Here is a 27,656-nt window from a genome sequence, read left to right as displayed (position 1 = left end):
CTTGCCATTGCACCCCAGGGGCTTTTCAGGAGATAACAACCTGTCCAGCATGGCCATAAGGATGTGATTCTCTGTCCTGCTTCATACCAGGGCTGCATTACCTGTACCCCAGCAGCAACTCATGACCATTTTGACAAGGAGGTTAGCAAATGGCTGAAGCAGTGTAGGAGCAGAGGAGCTGCTGTTAATTCCCCTGTTAATCCTGTCCAGTTCCACTGCCAAATGCAACCCCATCCAAGGACTTCTCAAGGTTCAGCACAGTGAAGGGTCCAAGATGGCCAGACGTCCCCAGGAGGTTTTGCATGGGCTACCACTGGCCCCAGCCCAGCCCTAGGTCTGCAGCATGTGGGGCAGGAATGACCCTCCCCACAAGGACAGACCCACTGCTTGCTCCCGCCAGTTGGGAGCGTGCTGAGCAACGTCTGCCTCTCTCCATCACTCTTCCTGAACTCTCAGCGAGGGATGTTATGGCTGGAGGGAGGCTCTGACTGCTCCCAGCCCCGTCTGCCAGACTGATGGTGGCTGGCCTGGGTGGACGGACACTCAGGTGAACATCAGTCACAGTGGCCTGTCCTTTGGGATGGTGGCAGAAGGAAGGGAAGGGGACAGCAGCAAGAGTCCAGCCCCGCAAAGGAGGAATCAAATCCCCTTGCCTCTGCATGTCCTAGAGAGCTGCAACTGCTCTAGCAATCGCCCTGGGGAAGTACCGTAGCACATCTCAGCTCAAGATGCTGGCTACCCGTGTCAGTCCCTGTTTGCACCTCCAACCTGCCATCAGTGTGCCCTGGTCGGCACCAGACGAGTGGCTCAACTGTGTTAGAGGGAGCTGCCGGCAGCAAATGCCAGCGATGGCTGATGGTGACATGCGCCTGAAGGAATTTCCTTAATTGCTCCCCACTTGAGACGGGCTCCCGCTGCTCTCAACATGCACGAAGTGGCTCCTGTGGTTGACAAAAATCCTGCCCAAAGCACCTCCCGCACCAGCGCTTGGCAAAGGCTGGGAGTTTAACCTTGTTTTTCTTAGCCTAAGTGCTCCCATTATTGCCAAAGCTTTGTTGTTCTTGGAGCTTTGGCAGGAGCAAGGGCATCTTTCCAAAACCTCTTCATGAATATTGAAACATTTTTGTCAAAAGGTTTTAATTAGGTTACAAATCCCAGAAAATAATTTGCGGGTGCCAAGCATGCTAGTGTTCCCATTAACGACAGCACTTGGTGGCAGACAAGCCCAGGATCTTGCTCACATTTCATCCTGAGCCTCTACTGAAAGAAATGCAAAAGGCAAAGACTTTGCCTGCTTGACATGGCCGGGCTCCAGGGCAAGCCTCTACAAAGGGGCTGATGCTTGGGAAGAGTGCATCGGGCTGAGCTGTGACTGCTGGGGCCAAGGGGGTCCTGGGGGTCTGTGGGACATACCTCCTTGGTGGTCACTCCCTTTGTGCCAAGAAAGGCAGCAAGGGAGGGCAAAACCAAGGGGAAATCAGCTGGAAATCTGGGCTCTGCAAACCCCAACCCCAAAGAAGTCCTCTCCCCTCCTGCCCCACAGCTGCAGCTGCCCCGGGAGTCTCTTATTCCCTCCTCCAGTTGTGCTAATGAAGGCAGCACACCCGGGAGGAGCAATCGCTTTCTGCAGTTATCAGGGGGTGGTTAAAAGGGAAAAAAACAAGGTTCAAACATGACCATGAAGCAAACCTCCAGGGCTCAAGCATAATCCATTCATATGCCCCGTTTGCTTGATTTTGAACAGCCATCTTCACGCTGCACGTGGTGGGACCCTTTGAGGCACTATTGTTCAGATTTCCAACTGCAGCAATCAAAACTGAGCACACTTTGCACCATGGGGAGTTTCAGCCTGGTGCTAGCTGTGCCATTGCCCGTGGGACGATTCCTAACGGCTTCTGCGGGGGAAAGCTTGGCCTCACAGGCATGAGGATGTTGGCTTCCGACAGCTTTGCATTAACTGGCAGATCCCTCGCTCCTGACTGTCCTGGTGGCCATTCCCAGGGGAAGGAATTGCAGAGCCAGGCAGGGAAGCAGCAGCAACGAGCAGCTCCTGAGGGACCTGCCTGGCAAGGATGGCCCTGAGCTCCCCCGACTCCACACTGCCTTCCCACCACCCTCCCCACCGACAGTCATAACTCCTGCAAAGCTGTGCAAAGCTCACTGAAATATAAAGCCATGCTGAAAAGTAATCCCCCAGGCAACTCCTTTCCATGGAAACAAGGTGAAAACGAATAGAGTGGGATTGGTTTGCAAAATAAGGCAATTTCCAGATAAGTGCTAGAGCTGCCACTGCTGCAGCGGAGGAGGGGATTAGCAATGGTCAAGTTGAGCTCATCTTAAAAGCGTTTGCAGAATATTTGAATTCAGGAAGGGGATTCCTGGGGAGCAGGGGCAGCAGCTAGGGGCTTGCAGCAGGACCAGTCCCTGGGCAGCCAAGCAGGCTTGGGGAAGCAACTTTGTGCTCCCATCATTGGAGCAAAGACCAAGACTTTCCTGCCAACCTGGAGGTAAAAGGACGACTAGGGTGAGCAGGTCACGTAGAAATAAATAACCCCTGCAGTTCATTATCTGCTAAGTCTGCTCCCCCACTGGCTGCTGGAGGCAATGCCTGACAGGAGCAGGAGATGGGCAGATACTGTCCTCCTGTCCGCAACTCTGCCATCGTGGAAACACACTGCTGCAATGCCATTTTTTTTTAAAGGGGTTTTTTTTTTTTGGACTATGAGGCTCATTGTAACCTCTGCTGCCCAGACCCAGGCAGGCAGAGGAGCAGATCCCAGGTGCCGTGACCTGCACCGCTCCCTGAGGGGGCTCACCTCCTCAAAGCCTCAGGAGCCTGATCAACAACAACAACTTATTCTGGGGAGGGAAGTAGCTTTATGGAAATTCCCACATGCAAAAATGAGTAAAACTTGAAATTTCTAGTTGTTTCAGAGGATTTCAAATGATCCTTTTAGATTTTTACCTTCTGCTTCAAGGGCTTTTGTGAGGAAGTGGAGCCTGACCTGCAGTGCCCTGGGCAGCACCACCCGGGTTTGGACCACGGAGCAGGACCCCTCGGGCCGAGCTCCTCACCGCGGCGTCAGGCAGTGCAGAGGGGACTACAGCACCAGCGGGAGCGCAGCGCTGCCGAGGGAGTGCTGGTGGGCCACCCTTTGCCACCACGATGTTTCCCAGCTCCCACTGCATTTGCCGGCTGCTCCAGCCCTGCCAGAAGCACCATGGGCTCTGTCCCTGCTCTTGATAAGATATGGGAAAGGCCTCAGGAAACAGGCTCTTTCTCCTCATGCTCTCTCCGCTGTGTAAATATTTTGAGGAATGCTGCAAAAGGGACAAAGCTCAGCTGGAAGCAGCGTGGGCTAGAAACGCAGTCCTTCGGCCAGCAGTGTATGCTTGGCTGCTCCTGATGTTGGCTCCCAGAGAAACGTGGCCCCAATCCCCCAGACGGACCAGCAGCTCAGCCCTCACGGGAAGGCAGGAAAGCCAGGGACTCTGTCCCCTCCATCCTCCCCGCCACACACTCCGGCCACCAGCAGATCCCAAACCATACCTGGATCCACACGGGCTCCACAGTGGGCCCCGGTGAGGTGAGGTTCTCCCAGTTCCCTGTCCTCTTGTAGGTGAAGGTGGTCCCCGCCACCCTGTAGTCCCCATTCCACTGGATGGTCCAGCCGCCGTTCAGGAAATACTTCTCCGGGTCCTCACTCCGCAGCGCCAAAAAATTCCCAGCTTCTGCGACTTCTTCAATCCGGATCTCCCGTGCTCCCACGGGGATAATCCCAATGTCAACATAACCTGGGAATGGAACAGAGCATTGGTCTTGCGGGGAGGGGGTCACAGATGTGGCAGAGACAATCTGTGCCCTCAGGTGGGTGCCAGTGTCCCTTGGGTGGGTGCTGGTGTCCCTCGGGTGCCAGCATCCTGCCAGCCCTTACACCTCTGCAAGGCACCAGCAGGCACCAAACCCCACCTTGCACTGAGCCCAGCTGCGTTCCCTGCTGGGAGAGCCCATCGCAGACCGAGACATTTCCTGCACGTGTGCTGGCAAAGCGTTTACCACACTTTCAATGTGTCCTTGTCAACACACAAAATCCCCTTAAACCTTTCCAAACCAGCTCCAGCTTGTGCATATACAATTGTTTTCAGGCCTTTAGACGCAAAAAGCAGCAAGGGAATATTTTTCTTCAAGGAGCAAGAAGTAGAATGGCAACGCCATGTCTCCCCATGCTGCCGCTCAGGTCTTATCCCATCCAAATTGACAAGTCGTGATTAAAAACCACACTCCAAATGAACTCCCTCAAAAAGCCCAGCTCCGAGTGGAACAGGCACCTGGTGTTTTGGGGAGGGAGCCGAGCGCCCTTACCCAGCCCCTCGCTGTCCTCGAAGGTCTTCTTGATGGTGTGGCAGGTAGAGCCGTCTCCGTGGCAGACGCCGCACCGGTCCTCTACCGCGTTGGAGTCAATCTCGTAGTCGCAGCCCACGTTCTGCAAGGCAGCCCTGTCAGCCGCCCGCGCCCCCGCACGCCCCCAGCCTTGCACCGTGCCGTCGGCCGCTGACACGGGAGGAACGAGGGAGAGGAGGACCAGCCTTGGTCCTAAATGGTGGGAAATAAGGAACATGGATGGGAGAGAGGGACGAGCTGGAGTCCTTTTGCAGGATGGGTGGTGATACAGCCACATCGGCTGCAGTATGGGCTTCTCTGACATATCCTCATCATCTTGCTGTCCTGTTCAGACACAGCGAGGATCAAGAACCACATCTCGTTTTTACCTTTTCCTACCCATGTCTCTGGGCAGCAGAGCCTGTCGGCACACGTTACGTGTCAGGCTGAGCTGGGAAAACCCCCTGGTCCTCATCCCTGCTAGTCCTGTTTCAAAACACTTCCCCAAAACCTTTTTTATATTCTGCTGAAACTGTCTCTAGACCTCGTGCCAAATCACTCAATGGGTGCAGAGCAAGAGCTTCCCTGTGATTCTGTACCATAAAAGCTTCAGCCAAGACCCCAAAGGGTCCCACTGGGTCCCGTGCCAGCGAGGAGCCTTCAGCCTTTGCTGCCTGAGGAGGTGCCCAGGCACCACTGGCACACACCTACAGCAGAAGCACCCACTGTTTTAACTACTGCGATGGTCTGTAGTGAGCCAGGTTTAACTCCAGTGTCGCAGCCAGCAGCAGGCTCAGCGACGATGAGGATTTTGTGTGCAGTGAGCTCTGGCCAAATGTGCTGTCGTCTGCCGCGAGCTGCTGGATCGCACCCTGTTGTACGTGCCAAGTAAAAATCACGACGCCTGCGCCCTCCCTCCAGCCCATGCCTGTGTATCAGCACGCTGCAGCCTTTGAAGTAATTTACAGCCTATTACAGGAACAAACGGGACCTTCTCAAAGCCTCCTGTTGCCGTCCGGCCCCTGCCTGCTGCTGCTGGCAGCACAGCCAGTGAGAGGGAGAAGTTTCCACGAATGGTTTTTATATAAGAGGCTGCAAGGAAACTCATTGACTGATTATTTTCCCTCTTTCCTGCTGCTCTTTGTGCTGTCCAAAAAGCCTATTTTTCCGAAAAGCCTTTCAGAGAGCTTCTTTATCCAACACGACGGGAGACCCGACCGTGTCCTGCCTGCTCGCGTGTGTCCCTGGTGACAGGTGGCCGTCAGCTTTGCGGCAGTGTGGCTTTGGTACGTCCCATGGTGGGAATCTGCACCACAGACCATGGTACCACAGCAGCTCAGATCGCCACCCATTCCCTAATTTAACAGAAATCCAATGTCCTCCAGGTGTGCTTATTCTATCCAAAACCTCAGCACCGCTTCCCTAGGGAAAAGGAAGGTGTGAATGAAAGGACCGTCTTGCGGCCACCGAACGCAGCTGCAGGACCCAGGGCACAGCTTGGCAAAGCGTCCCCTGCCGTGCCAGCAGCTCCCACAGTGCCAGCTGTGCCATCTCCACCAGATTCCTGTGTCTCCCATGCTGGGAGATGCCCTCCCTGGCTGGCAGCCAGAGCCATGCCACCACATGTTGCAGCACATTTGTAAGGAGCTTCCAAGAAAGAAAAATAACATCCCAGAAGGAAGGACAAATGCCAGTGCTGGGAGAGGCTGCCAAGCCAGGGGAAGCATCTCCATCACTGCAGGTCAGACCTGTGGCCACCAGCACCAGCTGCACTCGGGGTGCAGGGCTGGCCTGGGCATCTTCTCTATACACCCTTTCATATCCCGACCTTATTTTCAAGGGAAACTTTTCTTGCTTCATTTCCTTGGGTTTGTGCTCTATTTCCTTGAGGCCCACACAGAGGCTGAAATATGTCCGTACCACACACCTCATGGAAATATGGAAAGCTTTCTGAGTGGTGAATGACAAAAGGAGTAAGCTCAGCCCGTCAGTGCATGCGAGAGAGGGGACGATGTTCACCTACGGGATGAGTCACAGCACCCGCCTGCATTTCCCCAGGCACGGGGGTTCCTTGGGCTCCCTCCCCCGCGGGCCCTGGCATGGGACCCACCTTGCAGATGCCGTTGATGCACATGTCACGGCTGGCATTCATCTCGTAGCATGGTGTCCCATCAATGACGGCATCCCGCAGTTTTTCTGCAAAGTATTCATCCTCCGGCCGGCAGTGCAGCTCGCAGGGGTTAACTGGGGAACCCAACAGGCAGAAACTAAACTCAAGTAACCATTTCTGAAAACATGTATTAACCCTGCAAGCCCAGCCATAATTTAAAATACAGCATAAACGTGCTGCAAGGCAAATCTTACAGACACGAACAGCAAAACCAAGCCATTAGCAAGACTGTGTTTCAGGTTTTTCATTGGGGCTGCAGGCAGAAACCCGGCAGTGGGCTTTGCCTTCGACTCACTGTTGTTGGGCACCGGCGTCCACCTGTAGAGTTTCCCTTTGTAGAGCATGGGGTTGAACTGGCTGCACTGGACCTGACGGAAGGAGGGTTTGTCGGGGGGACATGGCCTTACGTTGCAAATCCGGAACCGCTTCCGCTCCCCCAGGCAGTACCTGCCCCCATACTTTGGCCTGTCCGTGGGAGGGAAAAGGGAAAAATCAGAGAATCACAGAAGGGTTTAGGTTGGAAGGGACCTTAATGGTCATCTAGTTCAACTCCCCTGCCACGGGCAGGGGCACCTTCCACCAGACCAGGTTGCTCAAAGCCCCATCCAAACTGCCCTTGAACACTTCCAGGGATGGGGCATCCACAACCTCTCTGGGCAACCTGTTCCAGTGCCTCACCACCCTCACAGTGAAGAACTTCTTCCTTACATCTCATCTAAATCTACCTCCTTTTAGTTTAAAGCCATCACCGCTGCCCTATCAAATAAGGACCTACCACACAAAAGGGGAAATTCCCTTTTTATTTGCAGCTAAGGGAGGGTGGGTTTGTAGCTGCTGCTAAGGTTGATCTCATGAGGTTGGGTCAAGCCTGAATCCACGTGGAGTCAATAGGGAGCTCTCCCAGTTATAACTCACACACAGCACTGCTGCAACGTTCGCGTAAGGAAGCTGGCTACAAACAGAACATCCACCCCACTCCACAGAGCAAGCTTTTGAAATGTGTGGAGACCACAGCCCACATCCTTCTCCAAGTCCCTCCTGGAGCAGTTCCCTGCTGCTGCTGTGACTGCTGGGCTGTGCTACAGGACCACGCAGGGTGAGACTGTGGAGCAAAGGGAGCTTTTGCTGAGTGACGGCTCTCAAGCCAGATGAGCTACATCTTGGGTCTTGTCCCTCAACAGACCCTCCTTAATGTTGGAAATACGGCCAATTTTATAGTCTAGTGCACGATGCTATAAAAGCAGTTATTAAAGTCAGGTGTCACTGGCAGTGTACACATCTGAAGCCCTCGCACGTCCTGCAGTTGCAGCCAGGCACCCCTCCCTTGGGGTAAAACATCTCCTTCACCATCCCGGGTACTGTCGCTGATGAGATGCCAATGCTCCCAGAAGCTAGGTTAGCCAGGTGCCTGTTCTGCAGCTGCTCTGGAGGAGCTGCTCTCCATCCCGCCCAGGACGCGCTTCCAATTCTGCTCCTCTACTGCCCAAGGAACAGCAAAGCTGCTGCTGGACTTTTTAAAGTAAGAGGGACTTTAAAAGCAACGATAGGCTTTTCTCAGGTGCCAACAGACCCTCAAAATACTGCCACCGTCTCTTGATGCTTGCCTTTTCCTTTGGTCACGGCACTCTCTATGGCCCACATCCCTATGACCTCACAAAAATTATTTTTTTCCTGATCAGTTAAGTCCGGGCACACTTTTCTGAAGAGAATAAAGATAATTATTATTTTAGAGTTGTGTTTACACACCCTGTCCCGAGGAAATGCCTGCGGGAGGAGGACTGCCCAGTGCTCGCATTTGTTCACTCCATCCAAAAGGCAAAGCTGAAGATTTACCTACGGTGGCCAAAGCAAACAACTGCCCGGGGAAATTCTGCTGCTTTTCCAGTGTTTGCTCTCCTGCCCGCCCACAGCTGTGTTTGAAACACTCCATAAACTACAATTGCACCTCTGCCACAAAACTCATGTCAAACACAAACCCAGCTCTTGACCTGGAACCGAGATTACACAGCACTTCTTTAAACAGCTCAACAGCATGTGCTAAAAACAATGCGCCCAAGGAAGAAGCTGGGCAGAAAGCACATCTGGCCTCATTAGAGAGCCTGCTCCTGCAGCTTTCAGAGCTCCTCAAGCCTCTGAAAAGCAACTGCCACTGCAACATTGCTCACAAAGCCCTTTTCTCTCCCTGTCCCAGGACGCTCTGACACCTGGGCAAGCCGGGGGCTTTGGCTGAATCTAATACAACAGCAGTTGGGTGATGAAGGGGACATCTGGGGAGCAGATGGGTGAGCCCAGAAATCATGGGATGGACAAGGCTGCTCCTCTGCCAGTGCCCGGATGCTTCCCGACGAGAGCCAGCACTGGCTGCAGCACCGGCAGGCTGGGAGGAAGCAGCCTCCGTCCAGGCGCAGATCAGAAATTGCTCATGGCAAGCAACAGGGTGATAAACAGCAGCTGGATTTTTCAAAACGACTGACTCGGGCTCAAAGAACACCTATTTTTTCTTTTCTGTCATTAAAGGACACAGGATATGTTTTACATCTACAAGTACGGAGGCTTTGCTCTTTGTTTGAGTCATATTGCAACTGCTCTCTGCCTGCACGGAGTGGGAGCGACTTATCTGTGGAAGGAGGCAGAACAAACTCTGCCCTTCCAGAGGCTTCTGCAGCCCAGCTGGCTGGATAACCCCGTGAAATGAATCCCTCGAGTGTTTCAAAAACACATTGTTCAGACTGATAACTGCATAATGGCACGGCTTTGCTGTGTGACGCAGACAGGGGTACGACCGCGCTGGCCAGATGATGGTCCCCAGCTTTACGGGGTGATAAAGCAGCGCTGGGTTCCTCTCCTAAATAGGGTCCAGATGAGCTCTGGAGGAGCAGGTGCTCACTTACGTGGGGCTGCTGCACTGCCTCTCTGCGCTCTGCACACCCGCACCGCAGCTGCGTGAGCAGGCAGCCCATGAGCTCCAGGAGCCCCAGCCACCGTCGATCGCGTCGGGACGGTAACCCACGGGCACGCACTCGCCGTTGAAGCACCACTGCAAAGTGACAGGCCAGAAGAAGAGAGAACGAGGTTTAAGGATGCAATAATTGATGGCGAGTCACACAGCCCGGCCGCAGGGAGCACTGAAGCCCAGCACCCATATTGCCCTGTGAAAATCCATGCTTCGCTCACACAGAGGTGTCTGGGGGTCAGCTGGGCTCTGCCACAGCCCGTTGCACCTCCAAGCAATGGGACATTGAGAGACGTTGGGCTGTTTGAGGATTTGCTTGAGGCAACATACCCAAACCTCCACGTGAGCAAGGGGATTCATGGCCTGATCTCAGCCCAGAGGGAAGAGCCAGCGAGGCATATCCACAGACAAAGGCACGGCAGGGAGGTTTCGCAGGGAGTGGTGGCTAAGCCCAAGGTCATCCCCAGTGCTCTAGGGCCAGGGCTTTCGGAGGGGACACTAAACGTAGTGAGGACAGATGTCTACAGGTATTTTTATAACTATATTATGCTACCTTGGACAGGAAAACCATGTTCTGGAAGAGCAACGCTGCGTTGCAGGGCTGCTGCGGTACAGGAGCCAGCATCACCCTTGCAAGGGTGACTGGAGCTGGCTGCAGACAGCTGGTCCCCTCCACACCCCATGCTTGGTGCAGCACCCACCAAGCTGCCGTGGGTGCTGCCAGACCCTCTCTGCCCCACAGCAAGGAGAGGTGCCTCCCCTGCAGGGGGGCAGGTCCCGGAGACGAGCATCCGCCACCACAGAGGGAGAGCCTTGTGCTCTCCTGCCATGGTAATTAACTGTGTGTTTCGCCTTCTCAAGGCATTTTCAGCTTCACTGAAGGCAGTCCCTCCCTGGCAGCAGTGGGTGTTTAGGCAGAGCAAGGGCAGCGAGGTGAGCCCATCCCGGTATGCAGGAGCCTGTGAAATTCCTCTGCGTGCAGGACAAGGAGTCTCTGCAGCCGTGGAGGGGACTGCTCCCCATTACCTTGTTCTCCCCGCACGCAGTGCCGTCAACAGCAGCGTCCAGCTTGGAGTGGCACGTGTTCCCTACTGTGCACCACAGCGTGTGGCAGACACTCTGCAGAAAACACGGTTACACAGGACTCAGTTACTAGACCGGCCGACCCATCAGCACAAATTGGACTTGCAGGGAGAGGATCACCCCATGCAAACCCTCCCACCCCCAGGTAGCCCCTTGGAGCTCCACAAGCCCGTGTAACATCAGGGGGGACCCCAGCTTACGTCCATGTCGTCACAGAAGGTGGAATAGGCACCGTACTGCAGCCGGCACTGGTGGCCCACGTCGTAGAGGACACCCGGGGGCACCAAGGGGTAGTCCAGCACCTCCTGGGCAGGGGGGTCATCCAGGCACAGCCCCCAGCCCCGGCTGAAAAACAGAGGTCAGAGCGGCATCACCACCAGCCCAGCACACTATAACACTCCAGCAGCTGCTAACGGAGGAACAGAACAGCTCATTAATGTCCCACCATGATGAGAAGCAATTAGCTTTTCTAGCCAATAGGACCCTGGCTCTCCAGTCAACCCTGGAGCTGCTCCAGCAGGCAGACAGGCATATGTGGGTACCTGCTTTTCAGAATGGGTGCCCGCTCCCAGAGCAATTGCCCCACAGACCCCCAGCACGGTGGGTTATGGGGAAGGTGGAGGGGCAAAGGCAGCAGCAGCTTCTCCATGCAGCTGCGGGGTCAGTGCCTTGCAGACTCCCCCTTTACCCCCTGAGATGCCCCTCTCCCTCTTATGGAAAGCCAGAAATGTAATTTTCTCTGGGAATAATCCCTTGGATTTTTGCTTTGTGAACAGGTCATCAGCTCAGTCCTCAGCCGGGACCCGCTTTCACCATTCAAGGTGAAGGGTTTCATTGAACAAACATTTCATTGCCAAGAAACAGATGCTGTCCCCGCGTTTGTACATCACGCTGACCCCAGAAATGTCCCTGCGGACAGCACAACCCATGCGTCAATGCCCTGCTAATAGAAATAAAGTAGACTGTCAGCAGCAAAATGCACTCACTCTCGTATTTGCTGCTACAAACAGTGCTCAAACCGTGCTGGACAGGCTGTCTTTAGAAAAGAGATATTAAAACTGAGCCATCAAGGCAGCAGGTGGCAGGCAGCCAGGCTGCGGGAGCCGCGAGGGACGTTCCTGGCTGCCTCTCTCAGCTCTGAGAGCTTTTGCCACGATACTTCACAAACACACAAGAAATTGTCACTAGTTAAGCTTTCAGTGTTGATTTAAACAAACTTGTTTCCAGCAAGGCAAAGTCTCTGGCGAGGGTTTCTCAGCAGATTAGATTACTTCGGCCTGCTGTGATTGGGAACAGGTCTAAATTAGCTTGAAACAAGATTCCTTTTTAACCCAAACCAGCAACACAGAAACAAGGGCAAGCAGCACAGGGGAGCTCCTGCTTTTGGGTGCCGGCAGAGCCACAGGGCGATGCCCGGCAGAACTGGCACCCTCTCCTCCCTTTTCCATCCCACCCCAGTCAGGTCCATACTGGACACCTGCAAACAGCTCACTTGGCTGAAGACATGCCCTTAAAATACCATGTGTATATATTTTTATAAGCAGCTTCCCTATGGGAAAAACCACTAAACAGGTTGCTTTCAGCAGCCCAGGGGCTTGAAAGTCTTTGTTCCCAAGTCCACAACAGCGGGAGCATCCTGCCTCTCCCAGCCTGGCAGGGAGGGAAGGATCGCTGTGAGTGATGCAGGGCTTAGCTGGGATGAATTAAGCATGGATTAGGCAGCTGGACACAGTATCATGGTGCAGACTGTTTCAGGAATAGAGAGGTCACTGCATTGCACCTCCAGAGGTATTTTCTTTACCTGATGGTAGAAAACACTTTAAAAGAGTATTTTCTTTAAAAATGGAAAGAATGATATCTTTACTGGGGAAAGTCCAGGCTTAAGCACTGGGCTCCTGCACGAGCTACATGCATGATACTGGTGCTCCTCTGGACTAGTTCACCAACTGCTTGTTCAGGTACCAGCACCTGGGGCCCCGCACATCACCCCAAAACCACTCCCAACCCTCCATGCCCTCTGATCTGCTCAAGGCCCTTTCTGCCTTGCCCCAGCTTACGGGAGAAGTCTCTGTCCCAGTATGGGAGGTGATTTAGATTCGCTGTCAGCTTTCCAGTGCTATGTTTAAAATCTATTTCTTCATTAAATATTTTACAATTGTCCTAAATATGTTACAATCACCCTAATATTTTACAATCGTCTCTTCCACTGGCCAAAACACATTACTGAGCCAGCAAAAATTGGCACAAGTTTCCCTCTGGCTTTGCAGGAATATGCAATAAACCACACTCTGCAGGAAAAATGCACAGGGGTCTGCACTGCATCTGCCTGTTTCAGTTCATTCATTAACGAGCTGGATGATGGAGTAGATGGTATGATGATCAAATCCCCGTATGGGAGCAGGCTGGGAGGATCTGCAGATACGTTCGAAAGCAGGATTAAAATTCCAAAAGCTCTCAGAGAACTGGAGGAAGGGTCCAAAAAGCCAGGATGGAATTCAATAAAAACAAAGGCAAGGATTGGAGCTTGGGAAGAATCAGCTGCACAAACAGGGGATCTGGCAGAACTGGCAGAGGAATGATGCAGCAGGCAGGGCTGCATGCTGCCGGTGGAGCAGGGCTGCAAAGGCAGGGGAAGACCAGCCGTCCCCAAGCTCCGGGAAGGAGAGCAGCTGGAAGGAGCCCCTAGGAGGATGATGGAAGATGGCCTCCAGCACTGTGCAAAGAGGCTGAAAAACTGGTTGATCTAGAGAGAAGACTGAAGGGAAACAAGACAACCTGCAGCTGTGCCAAGGCTGCTGCTGAGATGAAGGGAGGCTGCTCCATACCGTCACGTGCTCATGGTGCAGGCAGGGCATCCACGAGATACCAGACCCTGTTTTAGAAGGGTATTCCACCAGCCGGGCTGGGAAAGAGCTCACGTCACGGTGAGGGGTGGAGAGCAAAGAGCCTTACAGCATCTTCCAACTCCTCCGAGGGTTAGAAGGGAAAAATCACGGAATGCCAAAAAGGGCTTATCTGGGAAGCACTGGCACATCCCGGGGCTGACGAGATTCCCAGGTCCAGAGCAGCGCCTCCACCACGGAAGCATCACCACCCACCCTGTGCCAGCCTCCCTCATTAGCCTGCATGATGGATGCTTGTTCCTTGGGGGCCACCGCCACCACAGCAGGGAGGAGAGCCCTTCCATCACCCCTGGGTGTCAGAGCAGACCCCGACCCACAGCCTCGCCAAGAGGGTCACCCAGCCCCGGCTGCACCCAGGGCCTGACCCACAGCACCGGGGCCGTGCTGCTGTCAGTGACAGGCATCATCTTCAGATGCTTAAATGTTCGGCAGTGCTTGTAAAATAAAAATCTTTTGTAAAATAATAATCGTCATCCGAGAGTGCTTTTTTTTTAACAAACGCAAGGTCTGTTCCAAGCACATCCAGCAGCCCCAGGTCAGCAGGGTCTTATTTTCTGGCTCTTATTTTCTGGCTCATTCCTTCCTGTTCTCCTTCCAACATCTTATTATAACACACTCATGTCTGCGCTGGCAACGGGCCTCTGCCTCGCCAAGGGGGATGTCGCAGTCGGTGAAAGACGCCTGCCGGGCTCTGCTCCACTCATAAGGAAGAGTTGCCCCTTCTACGGAGAGCAAGGAGACCAAAACCCAACTGGAGAAGCATCCAGCTGCTCTGTTTCTTCCCCATTGCAGCTCATAGCAGCCCAAGATCATTGCAAACAGGAAATTCTTAATCCAAAAGTGAAGGTTAAAAGCAGGAGGCCAGGAACACTGCAGATACGAGAAAGCTCCATTCCACCGAAAGCCGTATATCAACAATAATTCACCCTGCATGGAGGCCAAGCCCACACGTTCCAGGCTGGGATTTAGAAATGGGAGCTCAGCCCCGGGCAGCTTCCCCCGCCATGTAAGTGTCAGTCCCTCGCCCAGCTCTCCCCATCGCAGTTTCTTGCCGATGCTCTCACTGTTTTCTAACCTTCCCCTAGCAAGGAAGAAAAATGTTTCTCCAGTGCAAGCCACTGGCTGACAAACGTAAATCTCTGGGCCATGTTCCTAAGAACTTAATAACAACAGGCTGAAAAATCAGCCACGGGGTGCTAAAAATAAACAAATGCACGGAAGAATTTGGCTTGGTCTCATTTCCTCACGTGATATCTCCTGCCTACAGGCAAACATCATCTGCCCCGTGCAGAGCACCAAAGAAAACTGCACAGAGCATGGAAGAAAACCACTTCAGCTTTATTTGTTCAAGCCTCAACCCCTGTGCCACCACCCAAACCTCGTGCTGCTTTTGTCTTCAACCCCCGTCCTTCACAGCAAGGACCGAGGCAACTGAGTGAGATAAAAGCATCGCCATGTGCCCTGGGGCTGACTTCTGAGCGCAATTGCCTGGGTCAGTCCCGAGCTGCAGACCCAAGCCCCAAGCCACCCCCAGCCACCCCGCAAGCCAGGAAGAAGAGGAAAGGAGGACTTACTCGAGGAATCGTGTGATGTACTCCCGGCTGCAGCGGGACCAGGTGAGTGGGGACGTGTCATACAGGAGCTGTGGAGACATGATGAAAGGTCTTTTCCCAACTGGCTCACAGTCATTGCTGCTTCCATCATGCTGAATCCCAAAACTGTGTAAGAGCACAGTCCCACAAAGGAGAGGTGAGCCGCACGCCGCTACAACCGCGCAGCCTCTCTGCTTTCCAGCACAACGACACGCAATGCAGGACATCACAAACCGTCCCAGCTCCACGGGGACTCGGTCATTAACAGGACTGGGGGATCTGGCCATGTGGGACATTTCAGTGATACCAAGGACACTGCCCCGAACTTTGTCCCATGCTTTTATTTCAGCTTTCTTACTGAAACCCAGCCAAGAAAAAAAGTAATGAGAGTATTGAACAAGATCAACTTAATTAAACTTGCTGGGTACACATTTTTACCATACAAAGATATCTGTTATGAACTATGATGTTCAAGTGATCTTGTCAAAATTTAACTGAAATTAGGGCAAGAAAAATTCTGTCACTGATTCTATACACAGAGCCTATTTTAAAACTTCTTAATGGGCAACCCTCTTCTCCAAAACTTTTAGCATCAGCAACACAGGATAATATACAAATGCAATTTGTCCAGGTTGCCTTGGATTATGGGATTTTCATTGAACCTGCGGCAACCAAAAACTTAACTCTGAAACGAAATTCCCAGGGTAAGTTCTCGCAGGTGCAGAGGAAGGTTTGCACCAGTGCAGAACTGCTCCGCAATCTTCTCCTAACTTCCACCCGTGCCTTCTCAAGCCCTGACTGAGCGGCACAGAGGACAGAGGTCAGAGGAGAGGAGGAGGAAGCTGGTGGTACCTGTGTCCAAGCTCATGGGCCACAGTGAAGGCCAGGGGCAGTCCTGTGTCCTCATTAATGTTGCAGCTCCTGTGGGGCTGGCACATCCCCGCCACGTGGGACAGACCCAGGGTCTCGCAGGGTCTGTTCATTGCTGCGCAGATGTCCTTCCTTGGGCGATGGAGACAACGAACACACAGACACAGAGCAAAGAGGGGGGGTGAGAGCAGCAGGACCCAACACGACACGCGGGAAGGAGCGCGGGACATGTCCCAGCCCACAGAGAATGACACACGGACACTGGCCAAACAGAAGTGAGAATGGAGATATCCAACATCTTTCCACAACAGAAAGATTTACGACCTTTCCTTCCCCTTTACTCTCCCGGTATCCCTGGCTTATTATTAAGCCTGATTAATGGGAACTGCTAGCCAGCCTGGCTACGTTTATTCCATTGTATAAATAAAACTGATGCTGAGAATAATTAAGTGATTACTACGTTGCTTGGGGAAGCACATCCCAGGAGTGCTGTGGTCCAGGGCAGAGGAGCACCAGCCACCCAGGAAGAACAACTCCATTGAAGTACACGGCCTTAAGTGCCTTATTTCTGCTACAAAGCAAACCTTCTAAAGAAGATGAAAACATTGTGGGTTGTGAATCATCACACAAACCACCACGATACTGCCAACAGACAAGCTGCTGCAGCATGAAACCATCAAACTACATTTTGACTGCAAGGTATATAAACTTGGCCAGAAGCGTGAATTCCTGCGAGCTTCATGGGAGGTCAGGGGCCTTCTCAGAGGCTCCTCTGCCAATCCTAGAGTTAGCCTCCAAGGGAAAAAGCAGAGTTAAGCCCTGTGTACATCTCCTGGGAGGATCCAGCCATCCTGGGGCTTGGCAAAAGGGGCCGTGGTGAAAAGCTGGTTTGGAAACCTCAATTGCTAGTCAACTGGGAGCTGTCTCCAGGTTTAAACCTGAGATCTGAGACCAGTTCCAGCCACTGGGACCAGGTTATCTTTGGATTTCATTTTACATATCTTATGTGCAGATGTCCAGGCAGGGCTCAGGCATGGAGAGTGAGATTTCAACAGTTCCCACTGAGATGTTCCTCCGTCTGCCTGTCTGCTTCCCTGCCTGCAGCTGGCAGACGTGTTTCTAGCTGCCAGCATAGCATCTACAGCATAGAATTAGCACATGGGCACAATACCTTGTGAGCAGGACTGCGACGTCGTGATGCAGGGGATGAGAATCTCCTTTAATGTTGATGCTCTTCTGCCATTTGCAAAAACTTTTCAAGGTGTTGTCTGCATGGTGGGAGATTTTCAGGTCCTCCTGCCAGCATAAATAAAAGCCTGCTGTCATATTGCTGCCAGATCTGTTTGGTTTTCAGGATGCAGTGGGGAGAGGTCTGATCTCAGACACATCAGAGTGGAATTGAGAGTAACTACCACCCAGATGGAATTGCTCCATATTTATAGGTTGTAGGCTGGGTGGGAATAGTCCTTTTCTGCTTTTTTTTCATCTGTGATTCAACTGAAACATTTCGTCATCTGATAACGGGGTTAAGAAACACTGCGGGAAAATACCGTCCTGGCTGATGGGAAAGGACGCAGCTAGGGAGCCTATCTGAGGGGTATCAGGCTCCCTGAGAGCCACCACTGCAGCTGGGAGCACAACCAACCAGCAATTCACAGCCCTCTGCTACCGGCGTTGATGCCGAGTTATCACAGATTAATATAAGAATCAGACTCTGCAGTCCCTCTGACCATGCCATCCACCTGACTTCACCAGGGCTGCAGCCCACGCAGAAGACAAGGAAGCAAGGCACGGGCACCTGTGTTTATCTTATGCAAACTCATCCAGGCCATGAAGACAGCAGAAGAGAGAGCTTATGGGCTTTCAAGGCCAGCTCCCCGTGTATCCCAGCCTCGCTGCCAGGACGGGAGGGTGAGTCACCATGTTTTCTTTTTACCTCTTCATCCTCCAGCAGGATGAGTCGCACTATTGCAATGTTGATGGGGTTCCCAATGCTGGCGTGGTGGAACAGACCGGCCACCTGCAACAAGCAAAAGCCAAAGAAATAAAGCCCGAAGGAAAGACCTTGCCCTGTGACACTGCTGCTGGTAAGTACATCTGCAGGGGAACATGAGCTCAAGGGGAAGCTACTGAAGGTTGTTGACAACATCTCAGGGAATTCCCCAAAATGAAGGACAAGACCAGATGCAGACCTGGACTAAAGCGTTCGGAGTGTAATAATATCCATTTAAAATCAATATAATCTGTGTAGCACATTGAAACTCACCAGAAACACCCGGAGGAACACCTCTGCTTTTGCTCCTAATGGATGCGTTTAACATCTCAAAGGAAGCCTGTGCTCTCCAGGTGCCTTCACCAACCCCCAGAAACCCAGGGATGTTACCGTGAGGTCCTCTGCCCAATCCCACACTCTTTTCTGGCCATCAACCCTTTTCTAAAATGCAAATAGTTACTACCACGGCAGCAGAAGAGTGAACAGACTAAACTAACTCACACTGACATATCTGCTTGTTTTATGGCACCAGCAAACCGCCCCCAGATTTCCAGTGGAGAACACCACAATCCGGTGCTCCTTCCCTTAACTGTCCTCAGTGCCACCTTTCCAGGAAAGCCGTTCACGTCCCTCCTACTAATCAGGCTAGTGCTGGCATTGGCTCCGATGGCAGCTGCCCTGGAGCGCTCCTTCTGCGAGCATGGCCACCCCTGAGTTCCAGGGAGTCTGAGCCAAAGCTCCCAGGTCCCCGCGGGTCTCTCCTCCTGCAAGGAGGTTTCCCTACCATGTGGAGGGCGGTGGGTGGCCCTTGCGCAGGCTTCGGGGTGGTTTCAGCTTCAGCTGCGTCCCTGTGCCCAAGCTGCCTGCATGTCTGCCTGGGAAGAGCCGCAGTGGCACGACCCTGGGCAGTACCCACCACCTTCCTTCCCCGGAGCATCTCTGCCCTTGGGGTATCTCCCTGGGAGGCCAAGTTATCCATCCCCATGGAGGGAAGGAGAAGGCAACAGCCCTTGAGCTCATGGTGAAGGTGAAACCACTGCAGGCTAAGCTGCTCCCGCCTGCATCTAAATTTTGGCCTCGGGCTTGCCGACACTGACCCATCCTCCCATGGCGGATGGAGCATGGAGCAGAAAAGCCAACATGTGGGTGGGAACAGCCTGTCCAGTGAGAGGTTTGCTGAGGTCCCACCAGGGATAAGTCCTGGCAAGCCCAGCGGTCTTTATGTCTCACAGCCGTGTCCCCAGGGACCTGGTGGCTCTGCCGTTGAGAGGACCAGGACTCACCATGTTCATCACGGTCAGCACATACTTCTCTATGTTCTCTCTCCCATGGTATTCTATCATCTTGGTGTCTGCCACCACCAGCGTTTCCACCCACTTCTCCTTGCTGATGGAGCGCTGCTTTATTCTTCTCTTCCTGTGCTGCTTCTGTTCCCATCTTTCCCTCCGTTTCTCAGACCTCTCCAGGTTTTCCTGAGATTCTGAGGGATTAAAGGGGGAAAAAAGACTTTTTTTTTTTTTTTGGTAAAATATCTGCAGCTTTGGTAAAATAGCATCACGGGTGTTTGTTTTTTGGTTTGCTTTTTTTTTTTTCCAATTCAAAGAAACAACCTTTTGGTGTTGAGAAGGAGGCTCCACACACTTAGACCTATGTGTATTTTGCTGTGCTGTATGTTCTGAAAAATTACTGTGAGGTGAAGACGCTGACCTCAGCCTGTTGCACAGCAGCATTAGCATGACAGAAAAAAAAAAAAAAATTAAAAAAGCATTCAAAGTAATTTTTTGATTGGAACAGGGTTTGCAATATTCCACAAGGAACATGGAGCCTCCCAGAGCAGAGTGCTTAGGGTTTGTATTGACATATGAATTTATAGGCAACCCTGCTGAGATGCTTGAGCATGTACCACCAAGAAACACCCCGGTGGCTCAACATTTCTGATTATCATCGCAAATCTGTATTTTGCAGGAGAGACAGTTCCCCAACACGATAAACTCTTTGGCTCCAAAGCTGGACTGTCGTCTTGAGCCAAATCCCAAAGATCACCAGTGTCCAGGGCAAGACCAAGACATTGCAGGACTGCACAGAGATTTCCTCAGCCACATGGAGACTGAACTCTGCTCCTTCCCGTGGAGAAACAAGGGGAACATTCATTGGGCTGAAAAGAGACGGGAGGCGGAGGAGAGCTCGGATGCTCCTCACGCACACCAGCAACTGGGAATTCTCATGCGGAGACTTTTCCTGTGACACTGCTCCAAGATCAAGGTCAGGGTCAGCCCCAAGCTGGGTAAAGGCTTTACAAACTGCATCCCACACAGGGGGAATTGCTTTTATGACCATTTTCTAACGGTTCAGCCTTACTTAGTTAACAATGGACTTTTACATTTTATGGACTATACTGTACATTAGCTGTGAAAGAGTGTTTTATCCCCCAGCCTGAAAAATCCCAAGTATCTGGATAATTTGATGAATTGCCAATACCACTGTGACAGTTTAATCGCAACAGCTTCCTTGGAGCTTGTTTCCATTGTATCCTTTGCTGCTAAGCTTCAAGCCGGGACGTGAAGTTACTGCAGAGAAGATGGGCGCAGAGGGCTCCTGGGACCCCAGGGAGGGCTCATGTGGCATTCTCCCTTTCAGATCCCTCTTAAACACTCACCCAGCTGTACACACAGGCTGCACTATGTATTGACAGAAGCTAAATAACACCTAACAGCCTAACACCATCTGGCTGTGTGGTGTTTTGCAAAAAAAACCCCAGCAGTACATCAGTACAAAATGAAAGGCTTGCAGTAATTAAAATCCTACAGACTTTTGGTTTCCTTTCCAGGGCATACACATCACATCCACTTTTCTAGCTCAGATTGCAGTAGAGATCCATATGCATTACACACAGGCCATATTACACCCAACAAAATTCATTTAGAATGAATAGACTTCAAAGTATAAAAGGAGCCATTATGATTACCACAGATTAAATAAGTAACTTAAATTAACAGAAGAATGCCTGAAGATAACCTGATGATAGGAAAAAAACCCAGTTTCCAAAAGCAGAGAGCTCTAGGAAATAAGCAAAACAAGACACACTGCCTGGAAGATGCAGCTTCACTGATGCAGACAAGGAGTAAAGCACCCGTGAGCTGCTGGGAATGCACTGAATCCCTCATTACTTGAAATCTTGGGTTTGAAAGTTTATCCAACCCATCTGCTCTAGACAGAGGAGAAGGAACCGTCATGCGCTTTCTGCCCTGCAGCAGAGAGTCTCCTGGGGCAGTGACCAGGTTCCACTCTGAAAGTCCAATTCCCCGACAGGTCAGAAAACAATGTTTGCAAGGAAATGAAAATAAATACTCAGTCTCCACATCACAGAATGCTTGCAGCAGGGCCGGGAGGAAAGGATGAGAGGCCTGAGGTTCAGCACGCCTTGAGTCGTATATGTGAGAAACGTAAGCAAATACAGAAAAATTGGCAGGAGAAAAAAACCCCAAAACCAACAACTCTGCTCTGCAGTGATTCCCGTGACTTGTGATTAATGCCACAAACCCACTGCCTGGCGCTCAGCAAGTGAGATCTCCTGACTTGCAATGTGAATGAGCCTTCCTGCAATAAAAATGCCTATGGGAATGCTTGTGTGGGCACCCCTGGGGCCATGGGGCTGACCCTCAACCAGCAGCTCCAGGCTGTTGGACACCCACCCACCAGTGGCACCGCTGACTGTGCACCTCCCACGCCAAATGCTACCCCGCAGCGGGACACCGCACAGCCCACAGTCCATCCCCTCCCCGCTGTTGGTTCAGTTTTTCGGTCTGAGGGTTTTCTTCCTTGCCAGCCTACGTGGCAAGAGGGACCTCCAGCCCAGCTTGCAAAACTCAAACTATGAGCAAAGGGTGTCATTGATGGATGCTGGGAGCTTAGGATGGGAGCCGAATGCCAGGGTTTAAGACTAACGAGTCTGCAGAGGCAATGCAGGGGGCTGAGGTTTGGACCTGCTCCCTTTATCTTTCTACAATGTGCTTCATGTGAATCCCAGGACCCAGCTGCTACCAGCTCATTGCAAAAAAGCAAGAGGAAGGGGACAATACCTTGCACACCACAGGTTTCCCGTGGAGCTGGTGGCCTCCTGCCTTGCTCTGGCCCGTGCTCAGGAGCCTGGCGCTTGTATATCCTGTGGGGCTGCGCCACTCCATCCTCCTGAAAGCTGGTGGATACCGGTTCGATGAAATAGTCCTCGTTCATGAGCCGAAACACACCTTTCTGGCAGGGAGAGACAAAGTTGTCACTGTGAAGCCACCTGCATCCAGCACAGACTCACACTGAAGAACCCAGGAATGGGAGAGGGTTTGCAAAATTTTCCAGGAGGAAACAGATCTTCTCTAAAGTAACTGGTTTTATGGGTATTTTGAGCTCTAAACTCCCAGACAAAAGAGAACAAGCCAGAATGGATTGATCATTAAGACAGTAAAAAGCTAAAGAGATCCCATCATAAAGTACAGATGGGTGAAGAACCCAATGGGTGTCTGATAGCGAGGAGCTCAGGGGCACCAGGGATGCTGAGACAGAGAAACACCTTCTCCAAAGAACCAGAGCACCCCAGGAATATGCACATATGGTCTGGGACTGTGCTCCTTCCACCTCTCTCTGACCTTCCTGGAGACACTCTGGGGACTCCAGGCAGACAGCCCAAAGGACAGCTTGGTCCATAGTGCAGCACCAGAGTTTTGCGTAAGCGTTGCACAGACGAAGGTCTTTTCGTAAGGACATCCTAAGACACAGACAATTGCTTCTGGCCTTTTGCACTGCCTAAGCACTACCATTGTGAACCATCGGGTTACAGACTTCCCGCGGTCAAAGACCAGAAAACCTCCAGGGAAGAGGAAGAGGAACCTGCAGCAGCACTTGATCACGGCAGGAACTCCAATCAAGGAAAGTCAGTCCCAGGACAAGGAGCACAGCCCCTCCATGCAACAACGGGAGGATGTGTTATTGACATCTCTCGTTTAGCAGGAAATGACACCCTAAAACTTTCTTTGGTTAATTATGACCCCCCTGACCCTGGCCCAGATGCAACACATCCTTATGGACTCACCCTGGACTCCCCAGCCTCCACGCATCTCAAGAACAAACAGCTGCGGTCGCTGCATGGGAAGCTCTTTGGATGGGTAGCTTCATCCCAAGGAATGGGAGCTCCCATGGGAGTCTGCAGAGTCAAGGGTGCTGCCTTGAGGAGTGTTTTGTAAATGTATTTCGTGCCATAAGACAACTCCATCTGTTCTTGGCTGCTTCAGAGCAGCCTCACGGTGTCTGGAGCAGGCTGAGGTGTCCTGTGCTTACTCAGGAGCCCGTTCATGCTCAGTTTTACTTACCATGCTTTTGCTCTGACATGTTTGTTATTTTTCACACCCCAGGACAGGGCAGGGACAAAGACAGAAAATCAAAACACGCCACTCCAACTGTTTCCAAGATACAACAGGACTTGAGCCTACCAGTGATGCTTTGTTACTGCTCATGTGGTGTCAGGGAAGAGAAAATGGCTTCCTCCCTAATTAACTTCTTGCAAATGTAAAATAACAAGAAGGAAACACCATGGGGATGGGGAAGGAAGGGAAGGAGGCCACAGATATGATTTCTTCTCCATTTCCTGATGCAGGTTATTGTGAGCCAGGAAGGGAACAGAGACCTCTGTCCCAGCTGAAATCTGCCCAGGGTGCCCTGCACAGGGGCCACGTTTCGTCACCGGTTGTTCTGTGGTAGCACTGAGTGGCATCTGCTGCCCGTGGGAAGGTCTATTTCTCTCTGTTTAAAACACACCTGGTTAACCTTTCTGCACCTTGCGTGTCCCAGTCCAGCCCGGTAAGCAGTGCCAGCATCCCTAACCTCTGCCTCCCTCATGCTTGCTCGTCACAGTCTGTAACAAGAATAAGAAATTGCCTTGGAGAAGGTGAAATTGCACTGGCAAAACTAGACAAGTGAGAGCAGAATCCAGCTCCTATGGCTATATTTTATTTTAAAATCATTGACAGGAGGAGTTTGAAGTCTTACAGTAGTGTGGTAAGAAAGATGAAGCCTGGTCATGGGAACAGGGATTGCAGAGGCTGGCCGAGGATGTCAAACAAGGTACCATCACTGTGTGCCACACCAGTAGCTAATGCTGGAGCAGGCGCTGCACCAACGATGGTAGCGGGGAACTCGGCCCTTCCAGGCACTGATGAGATTCAGTTCAACGCATGAGCATGCCACAGGCAGGAATTTTGGGAGAGCCTATCTGTGCTTTACAACTGGGAATGGCAGAGTGCTTTCAATGCGGCATCACTGGGCTCAAAATGCAAGGTATCACCACCATATTACCTGCATAAACGTAATATACTGCCCTAGCCTGTAGCTCTATGGTTCCCCACACCTGAGTCAGCTCCTTGTTTACATCCTGTAATACCAACCATGCTTACAAGTGGCATGTGAGTAATTCCCTGTAATGAAGCAGTAGCTCATTACTTTCCATAATAATTATGAGACATGCAGCACATTGCTAAGTACAGTTTTCCGTGATTGCATGTCTGACTGACAAAAAGCCATGGTTATTTTAAGACTGAACAGAGAAGGTTTAAAGCAGCTTAAGGCTGTGGTTTGCTCACCACTCGCAGGTTATGGACAGCAGACTCTCTTGCAACATTGTGCTAATGCTTTTTGTGAGCTAACACCTTTTCCTGCTTCTTAAAAAATACTAATCCGTAGCATTTGCAGGATACTGTTCATTTTCAACACATTTCACAGACCGTAATGATGGGGTTCACCAAACACCACTATGAAATGGGTGTTTTCAAGTGACATATTATATGGATGACAAATTATGTAACGAGTTAACTTCCTTTTTGTTCTCCCATCTGTGGTTAATTCACAAAGAGAAGTTTAATTCTCTTAACCAGCACGTGTTTTGAATGACCTCGTGAACATCCTTCAGCCCATTCACTATTAGCAGCTTGGTTTTGCCTGACTCACGCTGCAAGACTGGACTTCTAAGTCTGACAGCAGATTTCAGCTCACTAGCAGGACGAGGCCACGCAAGCATTTCCAGAACCATCATGTATTACCAGGGGTCTCCCCATGCAAATACACATTCATGGGAGCATTTGTGACACTTTCTACTTCTGTGTACACTGCAGCCGTCAGTGTTTCTCTCATACAAACATTCACAGAAAAATGGATCAAAAGGTTGTACGTTTCTCCCAGGTGCATCAGTCTATTTTTTAACTGAATTCTGGGCCTGGCTATTTTCTGCAGCCTTCATCCCCCTGGAGACAAGAGCGCTGCATGAAGTGCAAGGTGCTGAACACCTTCAACTGCTGTTAAATTTGGTAGGAAAACAGCAACCAAGACCTTCCAGGACGTGCCCAGCTCCTGTCCTGCCAGTCCTCCCCTGCCATGCAGCGGGGAAGGGCTGAGCTTTCTTTTTGCAGCTTCAGGTGACAGAGAGGCAGCAGCGATGCTCCCTGCCGCACGCCTGTGTCCTGCACTCTGCTTTCCCCGAAATCCAGCAGTGCACTCTTGCACCTCCAACCAAAGCACAGTGATTTGGGTGGCCTCTGCAGACCTGCCATTTAAAAGCCACCCTGCTCCACCAGGCTAACTCAGTGTACAGACACACTGCCTTTATTTAAACACAGGAAGCTTAAAATGCAAACACAGCCAAACGAAGCCACCTGTGGCAGCCAGCAGATCGATGATGAGCCAAAGGAGTCATCATCCCTCCAACCCCAGGGACGCTGGGCGCAAGCACTGCTGGTGATCCCTCCCTCCGCAGCAGTGCCTCCCTTTGCCCCCAAAAGGACAAACCCACCCCGCTACACCCACCACTTCCAGCGAACCCCAGCACCTCTGTCAACCCACAGCCCCTGCTTGGGAACGGGGGTCTGCGTGTCATGGGACCTACCAAGTTATATGGTAACACTTCTGCAAACCCCCAAGGGGCTTTAAACCCCTTTAAACCCTGTGGGGACATGGTACCTGCGCTAGCTGGATGCCAGCTCGTGTGGATATGGACGTTTATGCTGAAGTCCTGAATTTGCCTTGCCAAGCACCGACACAACAGCCTTAATCCTGAAAGTTGCTTCGCCTTTCAGCAAATCTTACACTCTTACAGGCCACTGTCGCCTTTGAAAATATTTGCAGCGGAATAAGGCAGTGGAGGTGTTCACAAAACAGAAAGTAGTTTAGCTATACATGAGCTGTGTTATCATAAATACCTCCAGGCTTCAAACACCTTGTTTTCAGATGGGTTTCTCATAATCCTACATTTATGTCCTAGAAGGCAGAGGCGATATGAGAATTGCTCTCTTTGGGAATTTGGACACAAACAAGTAAACACAGTCCCAGAGAGTTCCCAAACCACTGGAATCCATGGGAAATTTACAGTCAGCTCATCCACGGCCACATCAAACCTATGCAGTGAGATCCTGACTCTGCCGCTGTTGGGAGGAGTTTTGCTACTGCTTTCAGCAGAAAAAAGGATTTCACACAGTTTCTGCTATTTCCTTATTGATTAAAGATCTCCGTACTTACCAGGCCATCACATGTGCTGAGCACGGCCAGGCCTCCTGTCAGCGCCCGGCTCCGAACCTCCCCGATCATATGGCAGGAGTTGTACGTGTGAGACTGGATCTTGGCATTGGCGATCCCCCCGTATCGCCTCTCACTGACAAACCCGGGCGCCAGGAGATTGTTGTTAAGGCTCAGGTTGAATTTCAGGGGTTGTCCTTTGTAATGCAGTTCATAGAAGGCGAGAAACTTGCTCCTGGAGGAAGGAGACCTTCGGTGAAGTGCTCGGTGGGACAAATCGTAGGACAGGAACGATCCGCTCTCGTCAACCTTGACGGGATGAACAACGTCGCTGCTGGAGTAGGGCAGAGCAGGCTCTGGGAAGAAAGGGGGTCAGCAGTTAGCTTCAGGGTTCATCACTTTGCCTCTCCTACCCCTTCAGCTGGATGCTGAACTCCCAAAGGCAGCCCAGTGGGCTCAGGTACCCAAATACCAGTTGGACCCGGTAACCGGTGCATCCGCTGCCGCTGCCGAAGGCGCGGCATAGAGCAGGGAAGGGCAGGAACCCCACAGCCGTGGGGCCCCACGCTGCCCCTGCTGCCCTCGGGGGGGGCCAGGAGCTAGGATTTTCCCTGGGGGAGGGCTAAGGGCAGGGTCGGGGTAGGCTGGGGAGGGATGGAGGGGGGTACGGGGGGGCCGTGCAGCTCCAGAGCCCTGCTCCGGCTGGGGCTGGTGCCCGTTTCCATGCGTGCGTTCCCGCCGTTCAATTACCTTTGCCGGGAAAAAAACCACCCAAACAAACAAAAGCCCCCCAAATCTCAGTTTTGAAACGGTGTTTGGAAGCCGTCTCTGGGGGCAAGGCACCCCTCGGGCACCGACGGCCCCGGCGCTTCCCCGGCTGGGTGCGCAGCGCTGCGGCGAGCCGGGGGGAGCCGGGGAGGGGGCAGCCGGGGGGGTGCAAGGGGCAGCCGGGGGGGAGCAGGGGGGAGCCGGGGAGCAGCCGGGGGGGAGCCCAGCGCGGGGGCTGCCGCGGCGCTGGCCACCGGGCTGCCCGGCTCCGGCTCCCGCCGAGCGCCCCGTGCGGCTCCGCGCCCCGCCGACACCTCCGCACGCCGCGGACATCCCCGCCTGCACCTCCGCGCCCCGCGCCGTCCCGCACAGCCCCCCGCACCCCGCCCCACCAAC

General features: G+C 52.3%; 1 protein-coding gene across 1 annotated transcript in view; it reads right to left on the bottom strand.

Moving 5' to 3' along the window:
• ADAMTS7 (ADAM metallopeptidase with thrombospondin type 1 motif 7) overlaps positions 1–27,656 on the bottom strand; it is a 52,280-nt gene that overhangs the window by 24,507 nt on the left and 117 nt on the right. Inside the window, exons 2-15 of the mRNA XM_049812888.1 lie at positions 26,496–26,848; positions 22,025–22,196; positions 19,229–19,425; positions 17,889–17,972; positions 17,124–17,248; positions 15,935–16,084; positions 15,065–15,208; positions 10,788–10,932; positions 10,531–10,623; positions 9,443–9,588; positions 6,847–7,016; positions 6,492–6,625; positions 4,364–4,484; positions 3,551–3,795 (exon numbers count right to left, since the gene is read on the bottom strand). Of these exons, the coding sequence (XP_049668845.1) occupies positions 3,551–3,795; positions 4,364–4,484; positions 6,492–6,625; positions 6,847–7,016; positions 9,443–9,588; positions 10,531–10,623; positions 10,788–10,932; positions 15,065–15,208; positions 15,935–16,084; positions 17,124–17,248; positions 17,889–17,972; positions 19,229–19,425; positions 22,025–22,196; positions 26,496–26,848 (2,279 nt within the window). The remainder of the gene's footprint in view (positions 1–3,550; positions 3,796–4,363; positions 4,485–6,491; positions 6,626–6,846; positions 7,017–9,442; positions 9,589–10,530; positions 10,624–10,787; positions 10,933–15,064; positions 15,209–15,934; positions 16,085–17,123; positions 17,249–17,888; positions 17,973–19,228; positions 19,426–22,024; positions 22,197–26,495; positions 26,849–27,656) is intronic.

This window comes from Accipiter gentilis, chromosome 10 (assembly GCF_929443795.1).
Source record: "Accipiter gentilis chromosome 10, bAccGen1.1, whole genome shotgun sequence".
Classification (NCBI taxonomy): domain Eukaryota; kingdom Metazoa; phylum Chordata; class Aves; order Accipitriformes; family Accipitridae; genus Astur; species Astur gentilis.
Note: the sequence above shows the minus strand (reverse complement) of the source record. Positions and strands in the feature narration are given on the sequence as shown.